General features: G+C 44.4%; 1 protein-coding gene across 7 annotated transcripts in view; it reads left to right on the top strand.

Annotated features, from left to right (window-relative positions):
- The window catches only part of ZBTB8A (zinc finger and BTB domain containing 8A), a 66048-nt gene that overhangs the window by 40341 nt on the left and 11495 nt on the right, over window positions 1–14212 (top strand). Inside the window, exons 1-3 of one of the 7 annotated variants that reach the window (XM_056556539.1) lie at window positions 1433–2134; window positions 3542–3631; window positions 7539–8473. In XM_056556539.1, the coding sequence (XP_056412514.1) occupies window positions 7552–8473 (922 nt within the window). In that variant the 5' untranslated portion in view covers window positions 1433–2134; window positions 3542–3631; window positions 7539–7551. Of the gene's footprint in view, window positions 1–1432; window positions 2135–3541; window positions 3632–7481; window positions 8474–14212 lie in introns of those variants that run through there. The other 6 variants (XM_056556536.1, XM_056556537.1, XM_056556540.1 and 3 more) reach the window with 6 other exon arrangements.

Raw genomic sequence — 14212 nt, forward strand, 5'->3', positions numbered from 1 at the left:
GAACGCCCGCGAGATCGCGGGCGTCGGCCATTGCCGGCGGGTCCCTGGCTGCGATCAGCAGCCGGGATCAGCCGCGCATGACACGGGCATCGCTCCGATGCCCGCGGTTATGCTTAGGACGTAAATGTACGTCCTGGTGCGTTAAGTACCACCTCACCAGGACGTACATTTACGTCCTGCGTCCTTAAGGGGTTAAAGGGGTCCTCCGGCCCCAAGACATCTTATCCCCTATCCAAAGGGTAGGGAATAAGATGCCTGATCGCCGGGGTCCCGCCGCTGGGGACCCCCGCAATCTTTCATGCATCATCCCGCTATCATCAGCCTCCGGAGCAAACATCGCTCCGGGTCTGAGGAATCACGATCACGGGGCCGGAGTATCGTGACGTCACGGCTTCACCCCTGTGTGATGTCATACTCCGCCCCCTCAATGCAAGCCTATGGGAGGGGGCGTGGCAGCTTGCATTGAGGTACTGAGGCCGATACTCCGGCCCCGTGATCGTGATTCATCAGACCAGGAGCGCTGTTCGCTCCGTAAACTGATGATAGCGGGGTGCTGCATGAAAGATTGCAGGGGTCCCCAGCAGCGGGACCCCCACAATCAGGCATCTTATCTCCTATCCTTTGCATAGGGGGAAAAGATGTCTTTGGGCCAGATTACCCCTTTAACTAAGCCAGCTTCCTAACCAGAGGAGTAACATGTAACTTCTGGGCCCCATGGGTCAATTATAATTCTGGTCTCTTATGAGGCAGATGTGCTGTGGGGCCCTCTCAGGCACAAGGGCCCAGATGTGATTGCTACCTCTGCACCCCCTATAGTTACGCTCCTGTTCCCAACAATAAACTGATAACCAGGAGTCTGTTTGCTGGAACTCCCCTCACAATCAGCTCTCGCCACAGGGGCAAAGGGCTGCAATTTGGACTGCACGCATTAAATGCGCAGCTATAGAATAATTGTACATGGTTGAGCTATTTCCTATCATGGGGACAACCCTTCTGAGTAGGAAAAAGCGCCCTCTAGTGTTTTAATCACATTATGGCCTCAGAGGAAGAGTACAAAGCAGGGAAATACAAATCTAGGTTTTGACTAACAAAAATAAATAAAATATAAATATGAATGACATGTGAAAGCAGGAGAGGGCACATTCACACAGCAGAAATCTATGGGCACAGCAAGAAAGAAAAATTAAATCTTCCATGTGTGAATTGAGCCTTACATCTGACAGTACTAGTGCTATTGTTTTCTAGGATGATCGACCATAAGTAACTCACCCCACAGGCACATGTGCTTTATTATATCTGAATCTAACAGAGTGCATTCTCTATCACTGTTTCCCAATCAGGGTGCCTCCAGCTGTTGCAACAGCTGGAGGTCCTCACTTTGGAGACTACAGGACACTGGGCAAAGCATGGTACAGAGCAGCCATACATCCTCTTGGTGGAAAACATCTGTTTGTTTCTTTTTACCATGGACAGGAAAAATTGTATGGTATCAAAATCGCACTATATGGTGTGTACAGGGCCTAAAGAAGTAATGTTTGTTAGCAATCCTGTCATACATGTGTGCCCGGTGCAGCCCTCTATGTGCGGATACCAGGTGATGGATCCTGATCAATTCCATCCCTACTGGGCTCCAGCATCACGCCACTCGGGTCACCACACATTCATCTTGCACATGCATGCCACTCCTCCGGGTGTCTTGCACACCCCCCCTTAGGCGCGGCCCCTTTAAGACAGTCTCAGCCCTCGGGCGTCGTCACGTGACGGGTCTTTGTCCGAACATTCGGGCGACGGAAACAACACCGGAGAAACCAAAAGCGGGTGTGAAGGCAAACGAAGGAAACACCCGAAAGGGGGTGGTGTCTTCGGTATGTATAACTGCGCGCTGCCGGAATACCGCAGCCAGGAGGATAGTGTGCACCGACTCAGGTGACCCGGGTCCGGGCGGGGTATGGGAATGGCAGCTAAATTCTCAGCACGACTATCGCTGCATCACTAAGGGAACCGGCGACGAGCTTGAGGATAGACCGGAGACGTGCACGGGTGACTTCGGTTTTCGGGTCACGAATCACAGAAAATGGTGGTGCTGATATAAGAAAGGCGAGGAGAGGATATTAAATACGGCCTGCATAGAAAGGTGGGTAATATACGCTGTAATATACCGGTACCGAATCTCCCGGTAAGGGTGTGGCGTATGACAGACAGCACTGGCCACCAATTATGTCTCTACGGTGCTTAACATCCCGCCTCTGCTTGACTGACAGATAGCGGAGCGAATCACTGTCCACGCCTTAAACCTGCCTTTACCGGCGAGGCTAGCAGCCAATAGGAAATGTAGTTATAAAGTGGGTGCTGCGGTGATTGACGTGTTACTCCGCCAATCAGTGACCTGTTTGGAGGGAGCTCATTTTCCTTGTGTGACAGCTATTGTAAGTGTCAGTAGAGGAGAGATGACTGGATCCAGGGAAGAGCTGTACACCACTCCATTGTATGAATGACAATATACTCCACTCCATTCTATGAATGACCATATACTGATAACACATCTCCCCCAGTAAAAGTGCATTCACACCACGTTTTTGCAATACAGTTCCCGTATCAGGTTTTTGATGAAAAACTGATTCCTCAAAACCTGACTAAACTGTATCAAAACGTGTATAAATTTTAACCCGTATACAGTTAAAAACCGTATACGGTTTAAAAAATGTCAGGTTGCATCAGTTTTTTAAAGAAAAAAACATATATTTTTAACTTTTCAGTCCATTATGAATAAAGTTTCACTTGTTTGATTGAAATTCCAAGAAAAAAAACCAGTGCAAAGTCAAAAACCATATGGTGAAACCCGGATGGAACCGTATGCACATACGGTTTCCATTCACTCCCATGTTAAAAAAAAAACAAAAAAACGTATACGGTTTAAAACAGTTTTTCACCGGGACCAAAAACTGTGGTAGGCTACGGTTTTGGGTACAGCAAAAAAAACTGACAAAACCATACATGATGCAAAACGGACACAACCTGATGCATCTTTTGGCATACGGTTTTCAATAGAGTCAATGCATACGGTTTTCAATACGGTTCCATACGGTTTTCACATTGAAAACATATACGGGAACTGTATTGCAAAAAACGTGGTGTGAATGCATCCTAAGAGTAGACATGCCAGGGGACAGACCCTGAAAAGTCAACATGTTTAACCTCTTAGTGACCACTAGAGATGAGCGAACTTACAGTAAATTCGATTCGTCACAAACTTCTCGGCTCGGCAGTTGATGGCTTATCCTGCGTAAATTAGTTCAGCCTTTAGGTGCTCCGGTGGGCTGGAAAAGGTGGATACAATCCTAGGAGACTCTTTCTTAGGAATGTATCCACCTTTTCCAGCCCACCGGAGCACCTGAAGGCTGAACTAATTTACGCAGGAAAAGTCATCAACTGCCGAGCCGAGAAGTTCGTGACGAATCGAATTTACTGTAAGTTCGCTCATCTCTAGTGACCACCAATACACCTTTTTATGGCAATCACTAAGGCATTGTTTCCCAACCAGGGTGCCTCCAGCTGTTGCAAAACTACAACTCCCAGCATGCCCATGCGCAAATCCTGCAAAACAACGGAAACCTGACTGATCCTATTCAAAGTGAGTGTGACCCGTTCGTATCCATTGTGAAAAGGATTATTCAGAACAGTTACGGTATGAAAGGAGTTTGGACAGTGCTCCCAAACGGAGCTCCAGCACTAGTGTGAACTTAGCCTTAAAGGGGTAGTCCAGCGAAAAACAACTTATCCCCTATCCACAGGATTGGGGATAAGTGTCTGATTGCAGGGGTCCTTGCCTCTAGGACTCCCACGATCTCCTGCCCGATGCCCTGGCTCTCTGAGAAGAGCACGTGCTACAGACTGCACTCACTCCATTAAATCGTACCCTTCAGATCCAACAAAAAACCCTTTTTTTTAAATATATCACTCAGTTCCTAATCCTGACCATGTACATCTAATTTTTATGTGTCTAGCACCTTTATTTTTATTACACTTTTAATTCAGCTCACTAGTCTGAATTCCTCCCAAAGGGAGGGGGCGTGGCCTCACTGTGCAGGTCTCCGCCCCCTCCCTCAGTATGCTGTATGCTCACATCTCCCCTAGCATTAGCAAAACTACAACTCCCAGCTTGTCCTCACTGACAGTAGCGGGACACAAGCTGACAGTGGGAGGATTTTTCCTCCAGCTATGAGCCCTGCGCTCACAGCTGTCAATCAAGGAAGTGTGTCCATGACATAGATGATGCATGGACACAGCAGGACTAGTATGTGTCCAAGCAGGCAGGGGGGGCAGTTGTTTGACTGACTTTTTTTTTTTTTTTTTTAGTATGAAATACTGAAAATCTTCTCATGAAAGCAATTGCAAAACCTATTGGTTATACATGCTTTACAACATATCAAGTTTTTGTATCTGACAGTGCTCATTTAATTCTCCATGGCAGCACCGGAGATGACCAAGTACAGCACTCCTATAGAGAATGAATGGAGCACATGCTCCTCTCAGAGAGCCAGGGTGGTGGGCAGGAGATCATGGGTGGTCCCAGCAGTAAGGACCCCTGCCATGAGACTTTTATCCCCAAACCTGTGGTTGGTGGATAAATTTGTTTTTCGCCGGACAACCCCTTTAATTGATCCTGTTGTTAAGCCAATTTAAGCTGTGGTAAATAGTGACCTCAGCATTTAAAGGGGTAAACCAGCGGGAGGGTATTTATTTTTATTTATTTTTAAAGATTGCCCATTCCACATTATAAAAGTAAAAATAACAGTGCTCCAAGTTTTGGATATGGTAACTCAATATTACATTTATTAAATAATCACAATAAAATAGCTGTCCGATAAGCCACAGGGCCCTTGTGGCTAACGTCTGGCTATACAATATTAAACAATTCTATCACTCTTAATATTAGAAGAAATGCATAAATATAGTGGGAACTGCTTCTGTTATATAGATTCAACACAATGCCCTATTGACTTTTAATGTTTTGATATACTTTTAGTGATTGGATGGCCACCATTGTTCATTTAATTCTATAACAGCAGCAGTTCCCACTATTTATGCATTTCTTCTAATTTTAAAGGGGTATTCCGCCCCTAGACATCTTATCCCCTATCCAAAGGATAGGGAATAAGATGTCAGATCGCCGGGGTCCCGCTGCTGGGGACCCCGGGGATCGCTGCTGCAACACCCCGCTATCATTACTGCGCAGAGCGAGATCGCTCTGCACGTAATGACAGGCAATACAGGGGCCGGAGCATCGTTACGTCACGGCTCCGCCCCCTCGTGACGTCACGGCCCGCCCCCGTCAATACAAGTCTATGGGAAGGGGGCGTGGCGGTTGTCACGCCCCCTGCCATAGACTTGCATTAAGGGGACGGGCCGTGATGTCATGAGGGGCGGAGCCATGACGTCACTCTGCTCCTGCCCCTTTATCGCCCGTCATTACGCACATAGCGAACTCACTCTGTGCAGTAATGATAGCGTGGTGCCGCAGTGGCGATCCCCGGGGTCCCCGGCAGCGGGACCACGGCGATCTAACATTTTATCCCCTATCCTTTGGATAGGGGATAAGATGCCAGGGGCGGAGTACCCCTTTAAGAGTGATAGAATTGTTTAATATTGTATCGCCAGAAGTTAGCCACAAGGGCCCTGTGGCTTATCGGACAGCTATTTTATTGTGATTATTTAATAAATGTAATATTGAGTTACCATATCCAAAACTTGGAGCACTGTTATTTATATTTTTACAATTTCTATATTATTTTCAACACTTAGCCTATAGGTGTTTCAAAGTTTTTTGCTCAGTTTAAGGCATTTAGAAGTTGGGTGAGCACCTTTCATTTTTTTTTTTATATACATTCTACATTATCTAAAATAAATAAAATAAATAAATCTTTACTTACCAGTGTCCCACTCCTTTCCCCGGGTGTGAACCTCTTGCTGTGAGAAAGCATGACACTTGGGCCCAGAGTGATGGGCCGAGGCTGGACATTGCTGCTATCAGTAATTGGCTGAAAGGCAATAAGACACTCCAGGCCCAACCACCATCCTTTCTCAGAGGAAGAGGAGCTCTGGAGCAGAAAACGGCAAGCTAAACAGGAGCGCTGGAGGTAAGTATAGATTTTTATTTTTTATGTAAAGTAGAATGTGCATTATTTTAATCACCCCCTCCGTATAACCCCCCCCATTAAGTGATTTCTTACCACGGGTCTTACAATATCCTGAAGGACTGTGATGTACTGAAACCTGTCAGACCTTTACTTAGAAAAAATATATAAGAAACTACACAGAATTAGTATTGCCATACAGTCCACCTCTGTGTATCCACTTCTCAAAACATGGACTAAAAAGGTGCGCAAAAAATTTTCCCAACCCAAAATAATATCAAATAAAATTAGAACTCATCCCGCAAAAAAAAGAAGCCAACTTACAGTTCCATCATTAGAAAAATGAAAATGTTATGGGTTTTATAATGCAGCAACATAAAAACTAAAGTGTTATTAATGTGCAAAAGCTGGGTTCTCCAGGACTTTCTTGATAACTGATGGGTGGGGGTCTGCCACCCCTGCCCATCAACTGTTTGATCCACCGTGCCTGCAAGCAGCTCTGTACATCATCTGTAGTGGTCATGCTGGGCGGCTCAGTTTTTTTCACTTGAATAGGAGCTGAGCTGCAGTATCCACACACGGGGCCACTGTCTGCTTCTGGCTCTATAATCATCTATGTATGTAGGCACTGCGGCTCTGACAAACGGCTGTCCTGTGGAGTGCTGAATGTCGGACCCCCACCTATGATATATTGATCCTGAGGATAGCTTTTGACATATTTACTATCCAGCCTTATAAAATGTCATCCATATTAGATTAGTCTAACTCCCGGAACCAATCAGCAGTTCCACATATACCAGTGCTCATACTGGCATCTCCAGTTGCAACACAATGTACTTCCCTGTTGTCTTATTCTAATGAATAGAGCAACACTGCAGTACCTTCTACCCGTGCTACTCGTAGTATAGTGGTGCTGGTGAACTTAGAAGAGGCTGCGGTGCTCATGTGAGTGCCATTTCCCCCTCAAACAGCTGACTGGTGGAGTTGCTGGTAGATGTGAATGTGCGATGGGTTACTATGGTTTGGATTGGGGAGATGATCCCACTCCATGTGCGGCTGTGAATGCCATCTGACAGCGTCTGGTATCAGGGAGAACCCTAGTCTCTGCATTTAACCTTATATATGTTGCAGTCAATAGTGCCATGGCATCTAGGAGAATAGACGGGTGTTGGGGCCTCCATCACCCCTTTGACTTTCTTATGATGCAATCTAGGTTTGTGACAGCTGGGGGTCTAGCAAATTATTATTATACCCTGCAAGTGGTATGTTCTGAAATGTATGGCTCCTTAAGTTCTATCTCTAAGCTGACTTTTCTTTTTTTTTTTTTTTTTCCTTTAATTTATAAAGTCCTTATCTCCTCCATGAGTTATTTATAGCTCACCAGCCTTTTACTCTGCTATACAGTGTACTGGGAAGAATGGATTTCTCCTCTCATCATATTCGACTCCTGCAGCAGTTGGATGAACAGAGAAAAAAAGACCTGTTTTGTGACTGTCACATCGTGGTAGAAGGCCAGATGTTCAAGGCTCATAGAAATGTCCTGTTTGCCAGCAGTGGGTACTTTAAAATGCTGCTGTCTCAGAGTTGCAAGGATGTGAGCAAGCCTACCACCGCTACCTTTGATGTCTTCTCCGCTGACACTTTCACTGCCATCCTAGATTTTGTGTATTCTGGCAAATTACCCCTGTCTGGGCAGAATGTCATTGAAGTTATGTCAGCAGCTAGTTATTTGCAAATGACTGATGTCATCAGTGTCTGCAAAATGTTTATCAAATCCTCCCTGGACATCAATGAAAAGGAAAGGGATGGCTTCTTTAGCTTGTCCGATAAAGACAATGGCAGCAATGGCACTGGACTTTATGCAGCTGGGTGGAGGACTGAAAATAGCCCAACACACTCTCATGAAACAGCAGAACATAGCGGTTTCATTGCTGGATACAATTACCCCCCTCCTATCAACCCACGGTTGCAACGACCTCTCTCTAAACATTCCCGTAAGCCTGAGCACGTTCGCAAGCATCGTAGACGGTTAATGCCCGAACCCCTAAATCCTACATGCATTACATCAGTACCATTAGGTGACCTAGTGGGTGGTTCTGCAGAATGTATAGTCCATGATGACGACAATACAATGCAGGATGATGACCCACAATCACATGAAGAATTGTTGTGCCCAAAACCTGAAGAAGAGGAAGAAGGTGATACTGCTCAAAGCTGGCCAGAGTCACCACAGCATGTAGATTCTGGAGACCAGGACGGGGCTCCGCGTATCTCCAAGGCAGATGAATTGTACAAAGCAATGCCCACCATCTTGGGTGTTATGTCTGGTTGGAGCGAAGGTGAGTATGTCTGATTATACAAAATCACTGATCAGAATATATATATATATATATATATATATATATATATATATATATATAATATAATTTTTATTTTATTTTTTTACCCATACAGTGGGGCAAAAAAGTATTTAGTCAGCCACCAATTGTGCAAGTTCTCCCACTTAAAAAGATGAGAGGCCTCATAGGTATACCTCAACTCTGAGAGACATAATGAGTCCGTAAAATCATTAAAATCCAGTAAAAAGAATAAAATCCATAAAATCATTGTCTGATTTTTAAAAGAATTTATTTGCAAATTATGGTGGAAAATAAGTATTTGGTCAATAACAAAAGTTAATCTCAATACTTTGTTATATACCCTTTTTTGCCAATGAGAGGTCAAAGTCTGTAAGTCTTCACAAGGTTTTCACCCACTGTTGCTGGTATTTTGGCCCATTCCACTATGCAGATCTCCTCTAGAGCAGTGATGTTTTGGGGCTGTCGCTGCACAACACAGACTTTTAACTCCCTCTAAAGGTTTTCTATGGGGTTGAGATCTGGAGACTGGCTAGGCCACTCCAGGACCTTGAAAATGCTTCTTACGAAGCCACTCCTCCATTGCCCGGGCGGTGTGTTTGGGATCATTGTCATGCTGAAAGACCCAGCCACGTTTCATCTTCAGTGCCCTTTCTGATGGGAGGTTTTCACTTAAAATCTCACTATACATGGCCCCATTCATTCTTTCCTTTACACAGATCAGTCGTCCTGGTCCCTTTGCTAAAAAAACAGCCCCAAAGCATGATGTTTACACAATAGGTATGGTATTCTTTGGATGCAACTCAGCATTTTACCTTCTCCAAACACGACGAGTTGAGTTTTTACCAAAATTCTACTTTGTTTTCATATGACCATATGAAATTCTCCAATACTCTTCTGGATCATCCAGATGCTCTCTAGCAAACTTCAGACGGGCCTTGACATGTACTGGCTTAACCCCTTGGGGACCGAGCCCATTTTTAACCCTAAGGACCAGAGCATTTTTTGCAGTTCTGACCACTGTCACTTTAAGCATTGATAACTCTAGGATGCTTGTACTTATGAATTTGATTCAGTGATTTTTTTTTTTCGTGACATATTCTACTTTATGTTAGTGGCAAATTTTCGTCATACTTGTATCATTTCTTGGTGAAAAAATCTAAAATTTCCTGAATAACTTGAAAATGTAGCATTTTTCTAACTTTGAAGCTCTCTGCTTGTAAGGAAAATAGACATACCAAATTATATATTGATTCACATATACAATGTGTCTTCTTTATGTTTGCATCATAAAGTTGACATGTTTTTACTTTTTGAAGACATCAGAGGGCTTCAAAGTTCAGCAGATATATTCCGATTTTTCAAATAAATTTCAAAATCTGAATTCTTCAGGCACCAGTCCAGTTTTGAAGTGAATTTGAGGGTCTTTATGTTAGAAATACCCCATTATGAAAACTGCACCCCTCAACATATTCAAAATGACATTCGGAAAGTTTAACCCTTTAGGTGTTTCACAGGAATAGCAGCAAAGTGGAGGAGAAAATTCAAAATCTTCATTTTTTTACACAAACATGTTCTTGTAGACCCATATGTAACCCAATTTCTCTCAAGTAAGGAAATACCTCATATGTGGATGTAAAGTGCTTTGTGCGCGCACTAGAGGGCTCAGAAGAGAAGGAGCGACAATGGGATTTTGGAGAGCGAGCTTTGCTGAAATGGTTTATGGGGGGCATGTTGCATTTAGGAAGCCCCTATGGTGCCAGAACAGCGAAAAACACACTATTTGGGAAACTACACCCCTCAAGTAATGTAACAAGCGGTGCAGTGAGTATTTACACCCCACTGGCATTTGACAGATCTTTGTAACGGTGGGCTGTGCAAATGAAAAATTACTTTTCATTTTCACGGACCACTGGTTCAAAAAACTGTCAGTCACCTGTGGACTGTTAAGGCTCACTATACCCCTTGTTATGTTCCATGAGGGGTGTAGTTTCCAAAATGGGGTCACATGTGGGTATTTATTTTTTTGCTTTTGTCAGAACCGCTGTAACCAGCAGCCACCCCTGTGCAAATCACCAGTTTTAGGCCTCAAATGTACATAATGCGCTCTCACTCCTGAGCCTTGTTGTGCACCCGCAGAGCATTTTACGTCCACATATGGGGTATTTCCGTATTTGGGAGAAATTGTCACAAATTTTGGGGGTCTTTATTTCCTTTTACCTCTTATGAAAGTGAAAAGTATGGAGCAACACCAGCATGTTAGTGTAAAAAAATGTAATTTTTTTTTCACTAACATGCTGGTATAGACCCCAACTTTTTCTTTTCATAAGGGGTAAAAGGAGAAAAAGCCCCCCCAACATTTGTAGTGCAATTTCTCACGAGTACAGAAATACCCCATATGTGGCCCTAAACTGTTGCCTTGAAATATGACAGGGCACCAAAGTGAGGGAACACCATGCTCATTTGAGGCCTAAATTAGGGATTTTCATAGTGGTGTACCCGGATGCAAGCGTTACATTTGCCTCCTCCACCAAAATTACTTTTACATCAGTTTTCCTCAAACGGGGTGCCTCCAGCTGTTGCAAAACTCCCAACATTCCTGGACAGTCAATGGCTGTCCGTAATACTGGGAGTTGTATTTTGCAAGACATTTTTCATTTTTATGGGCGGGCGGCACCAACAGTGTAAGGGTGTAGTGTATTACTCTTTATTTAGGGGTAGTGTAGTTTTTTTTAGGGTATATTCACTCAGGCAGGGGTTTACAGTGATTTTCCCGATGCAAAAGTAAATTTGCCGCATCTCAAACTTGACATGGGAAACTTGCTGTAAACCCCCACCCATGTGAGGCACACTGGTTGGGATTGGGAAACACAGACTACCGCAGTGTTTCCGCACCACTGTCTGTTTCCTAACTCAGTGTGTCCCAACCAATGTGCCTCCAGCTGTTGCAAAACTACAACTCCCAGCATGCATGGTCTTTCAGTGCATGCTGGGAGTTAGTTTTGCAACAGCAGGAGGCACACGGGTTGGGAAACAATGAGTTAGGAAACAATGTTTCCCAACCAGTGTGCCTCCAGTTGTTGCAATACTACAACTCCCAGCATGCCCAGACAGCCGGAGGGCATGTTGGGAGTTGTAACTATGCAACAACTAGAGGACAACAGTTTGGAGACCACTACACAGTGGTCTAAACTGTAGCCCTCCAGATGTTGCAAGACTTCAACTCCAAGCATGCCCAGACTGCCCAGGCATGCTGGGAGTTGTAGTTCGGCAACATCTGAAGGGTCAGATGTTGCTGAACTACAACTCCCAGCATGCCTGGACAGTCTCAGCATGCTTTGAATTGACATCTAGAGCGCTACAGTTTGGAGACCACTGTCCTTCCAAATGTTGCAAAACTACAACTCCAAGCATGCTGAGACTGTCCAGGCATGCTGGGAGTTGTATTTCTGCAACAACTGAAGGCCAGATGTTACAAAACTACAACTCCCAGCATGCCTGGACTGTCTGGGCATGCTGAGAGTTGTAGTTTTGCAACATCTGGAAGGACAGTGGTTTCCAAACTGTGGCCCTCCAGATGTTGCAAAACTACAACTCCCAGCATGCCCAGACAGCCAAAGGTTGTCTGGGCATTCTGGTAGTTGTAGTTTTGAAACTCCTAAAAGCAGCAGTGAAGATCACATTACGGCAATCTTCACTGCTGCATCTGGGACACCGCCGCCGCTGCCTCCACTTGCCTCTTGTCAGCCTCCGGTCCCCGCTGCATCCACGGCCCCCGTACATCACTGCCATCTTCATTCGCTCTGCCCCTACATCCAGGGGTGGGGGGAAATGAACTTTCACCCCCGCCCTGCCATTCGCCGGTCAATCCTGATCGGCCAATCACAGGGGATAGGAGGAGTACCAGGGCCCAAGGGCTTACCCATACACCCGTGGTCCCAAACAGGTTCAGCAGGGGGACATGTCTGGCACTGCATGATTTGAGTCCCTGGCGGTGTAGTATGTTACTGATGGTAGCCTTTGTTACTTTGGTCCCAGCTCTCTGCAGGTCATTCACTAGGTCCCCCAGTGTGGTTCTGGGATTTTAGCTCACCATTCTTTTGATCATTTTGACACCACTGGGTGAAGTCTTTCGTGGAGCCACAGGTTGCGGGAGATTATCAATGGTCTTGTATGTCTTCCATTTTCTAATAATCGCTCCCACAGTTGATTTCTTCACACCAAGCTGCTTGCCTATTGCAGATTGTCTTCCCAGCCTGGTGCTGGTCTACAACTTTGTTTCTGGTGTCCTTCGACAGCTCTTTGGTCTTGGCCATAGTGGGGTTTGTAGTGCGACTGTTTGAGGTTGTGGACAGGTGTCTTTTACACTGATAACAAGTTCAAACAGATGCCATTGATACAGGTAACAAGTGGAGGACAGAGGAGACTCTTAAATAAGAAGTTACAGGTCTGTGAGAGCCAGAAATCTTGCTTTGTAGGTGACCAAATACTTATTTTCCACCATAGTTTGCAAATAAATTCTTTAAAAATCAGACAGTGATTTTATGGGGGTTTTTCTCATTCTGTCTATCATAGTTGAGGTATACCTATGATGACAATTACAGGCTTTTCATCTTTTTAAGTGGGAGAATTTGCACAATTGGTGACTGACTAAATAAATTTTTGCCCCACTGTAAATTTATTTACCATGCCCAGTGTTACTGTATCAGACCAGTGCAAACAGGGACACATATATTAATAGCCATATGATAACAGCAGTGTCAACTAGAATATTTGTATGCCATGTAAAAAAAAAATATATATAAATATATACACACACACACTGGGAAAAAGTTTGTTTTACAGGGGTTTTCTATTTGGGCTGTGTCGGGTCAGTGTATTTTAGAGTATATACTATCATTTTTCTTAGTTTTGGATCAATTTCTGGTTGTAGCTAAAAATACTTACCAAAATGCCACGTACAAACTCAGCCTTACATGATATTAAAGTTTATGGTTTAATGAAAGGTTATTATGCTTTCTTATATCCATTATGAGGGAGATTTATCAGAACCTGTGCAGAGGAAAAGCTGAATAGCTGCCCATAGCAACCAATCAGATCGCTTCTTTTATTTTTCAGAAATTCATAAATCTAAAAACAACAAAAAGCAGAGCTCCCCATAGGACAGTATGTCATAGACAATGTGAAGTTAGGTGAGTGCAGGAATCACAGCTGTTTTAGTGGTCCTCTCACCTGGTACGGTTATGTAATTGACACAACCACACAAGCGCATAAGAATAGTGGTGCAGCCTCCCGGTATCGGATCCAGCGCTGAGCAGGCCGATTCAGAGCAGAATGTATAAATAGGAAAAAATACCCGGTTCCACAGCGCAGTCCACAAATTCAATCAGGAGATGATGATGGATGTATAAGATATTTTATTAGGCCAGGGTGCAACGCGTTTCGGGGCTTGGGATCCCCTTCGTCAGGCAAATAGGATGATGCCTATTTGCCTGACGAAGGGGATCCCAAGCCCCGAAACGCGTTGCACCCTGGCCTAATAAAATATCTTATACATCCATCATCATCTCCTGATTGAATTTGTGGACTGCGCTGTGGAACCGGGTATTTTTTCCTATTTATACATTCTTTATTTTTCAGAGGCCTTTTTAAAATTAAAGAAGCGAGCAGCAATCTGTCTCCCTGCTCATAGACTTCTAGTCAAGCAGCGAACCAAAAATC

Source organism: Hyla sarda, chromosome 2 (assembly GCF_029499605.1).
Source record: "Hyla sarda isolate aHylSar1 chromosome 2, aHylSar1.hap1, whole genome shotgun sequence".
NCBI classification, from domain to species: domain Eukaryota; kingdom Metazoa; phylum Chordata; class Amphibia; order Anura; family Hylidae; genus Hyla; species Hyla sarda.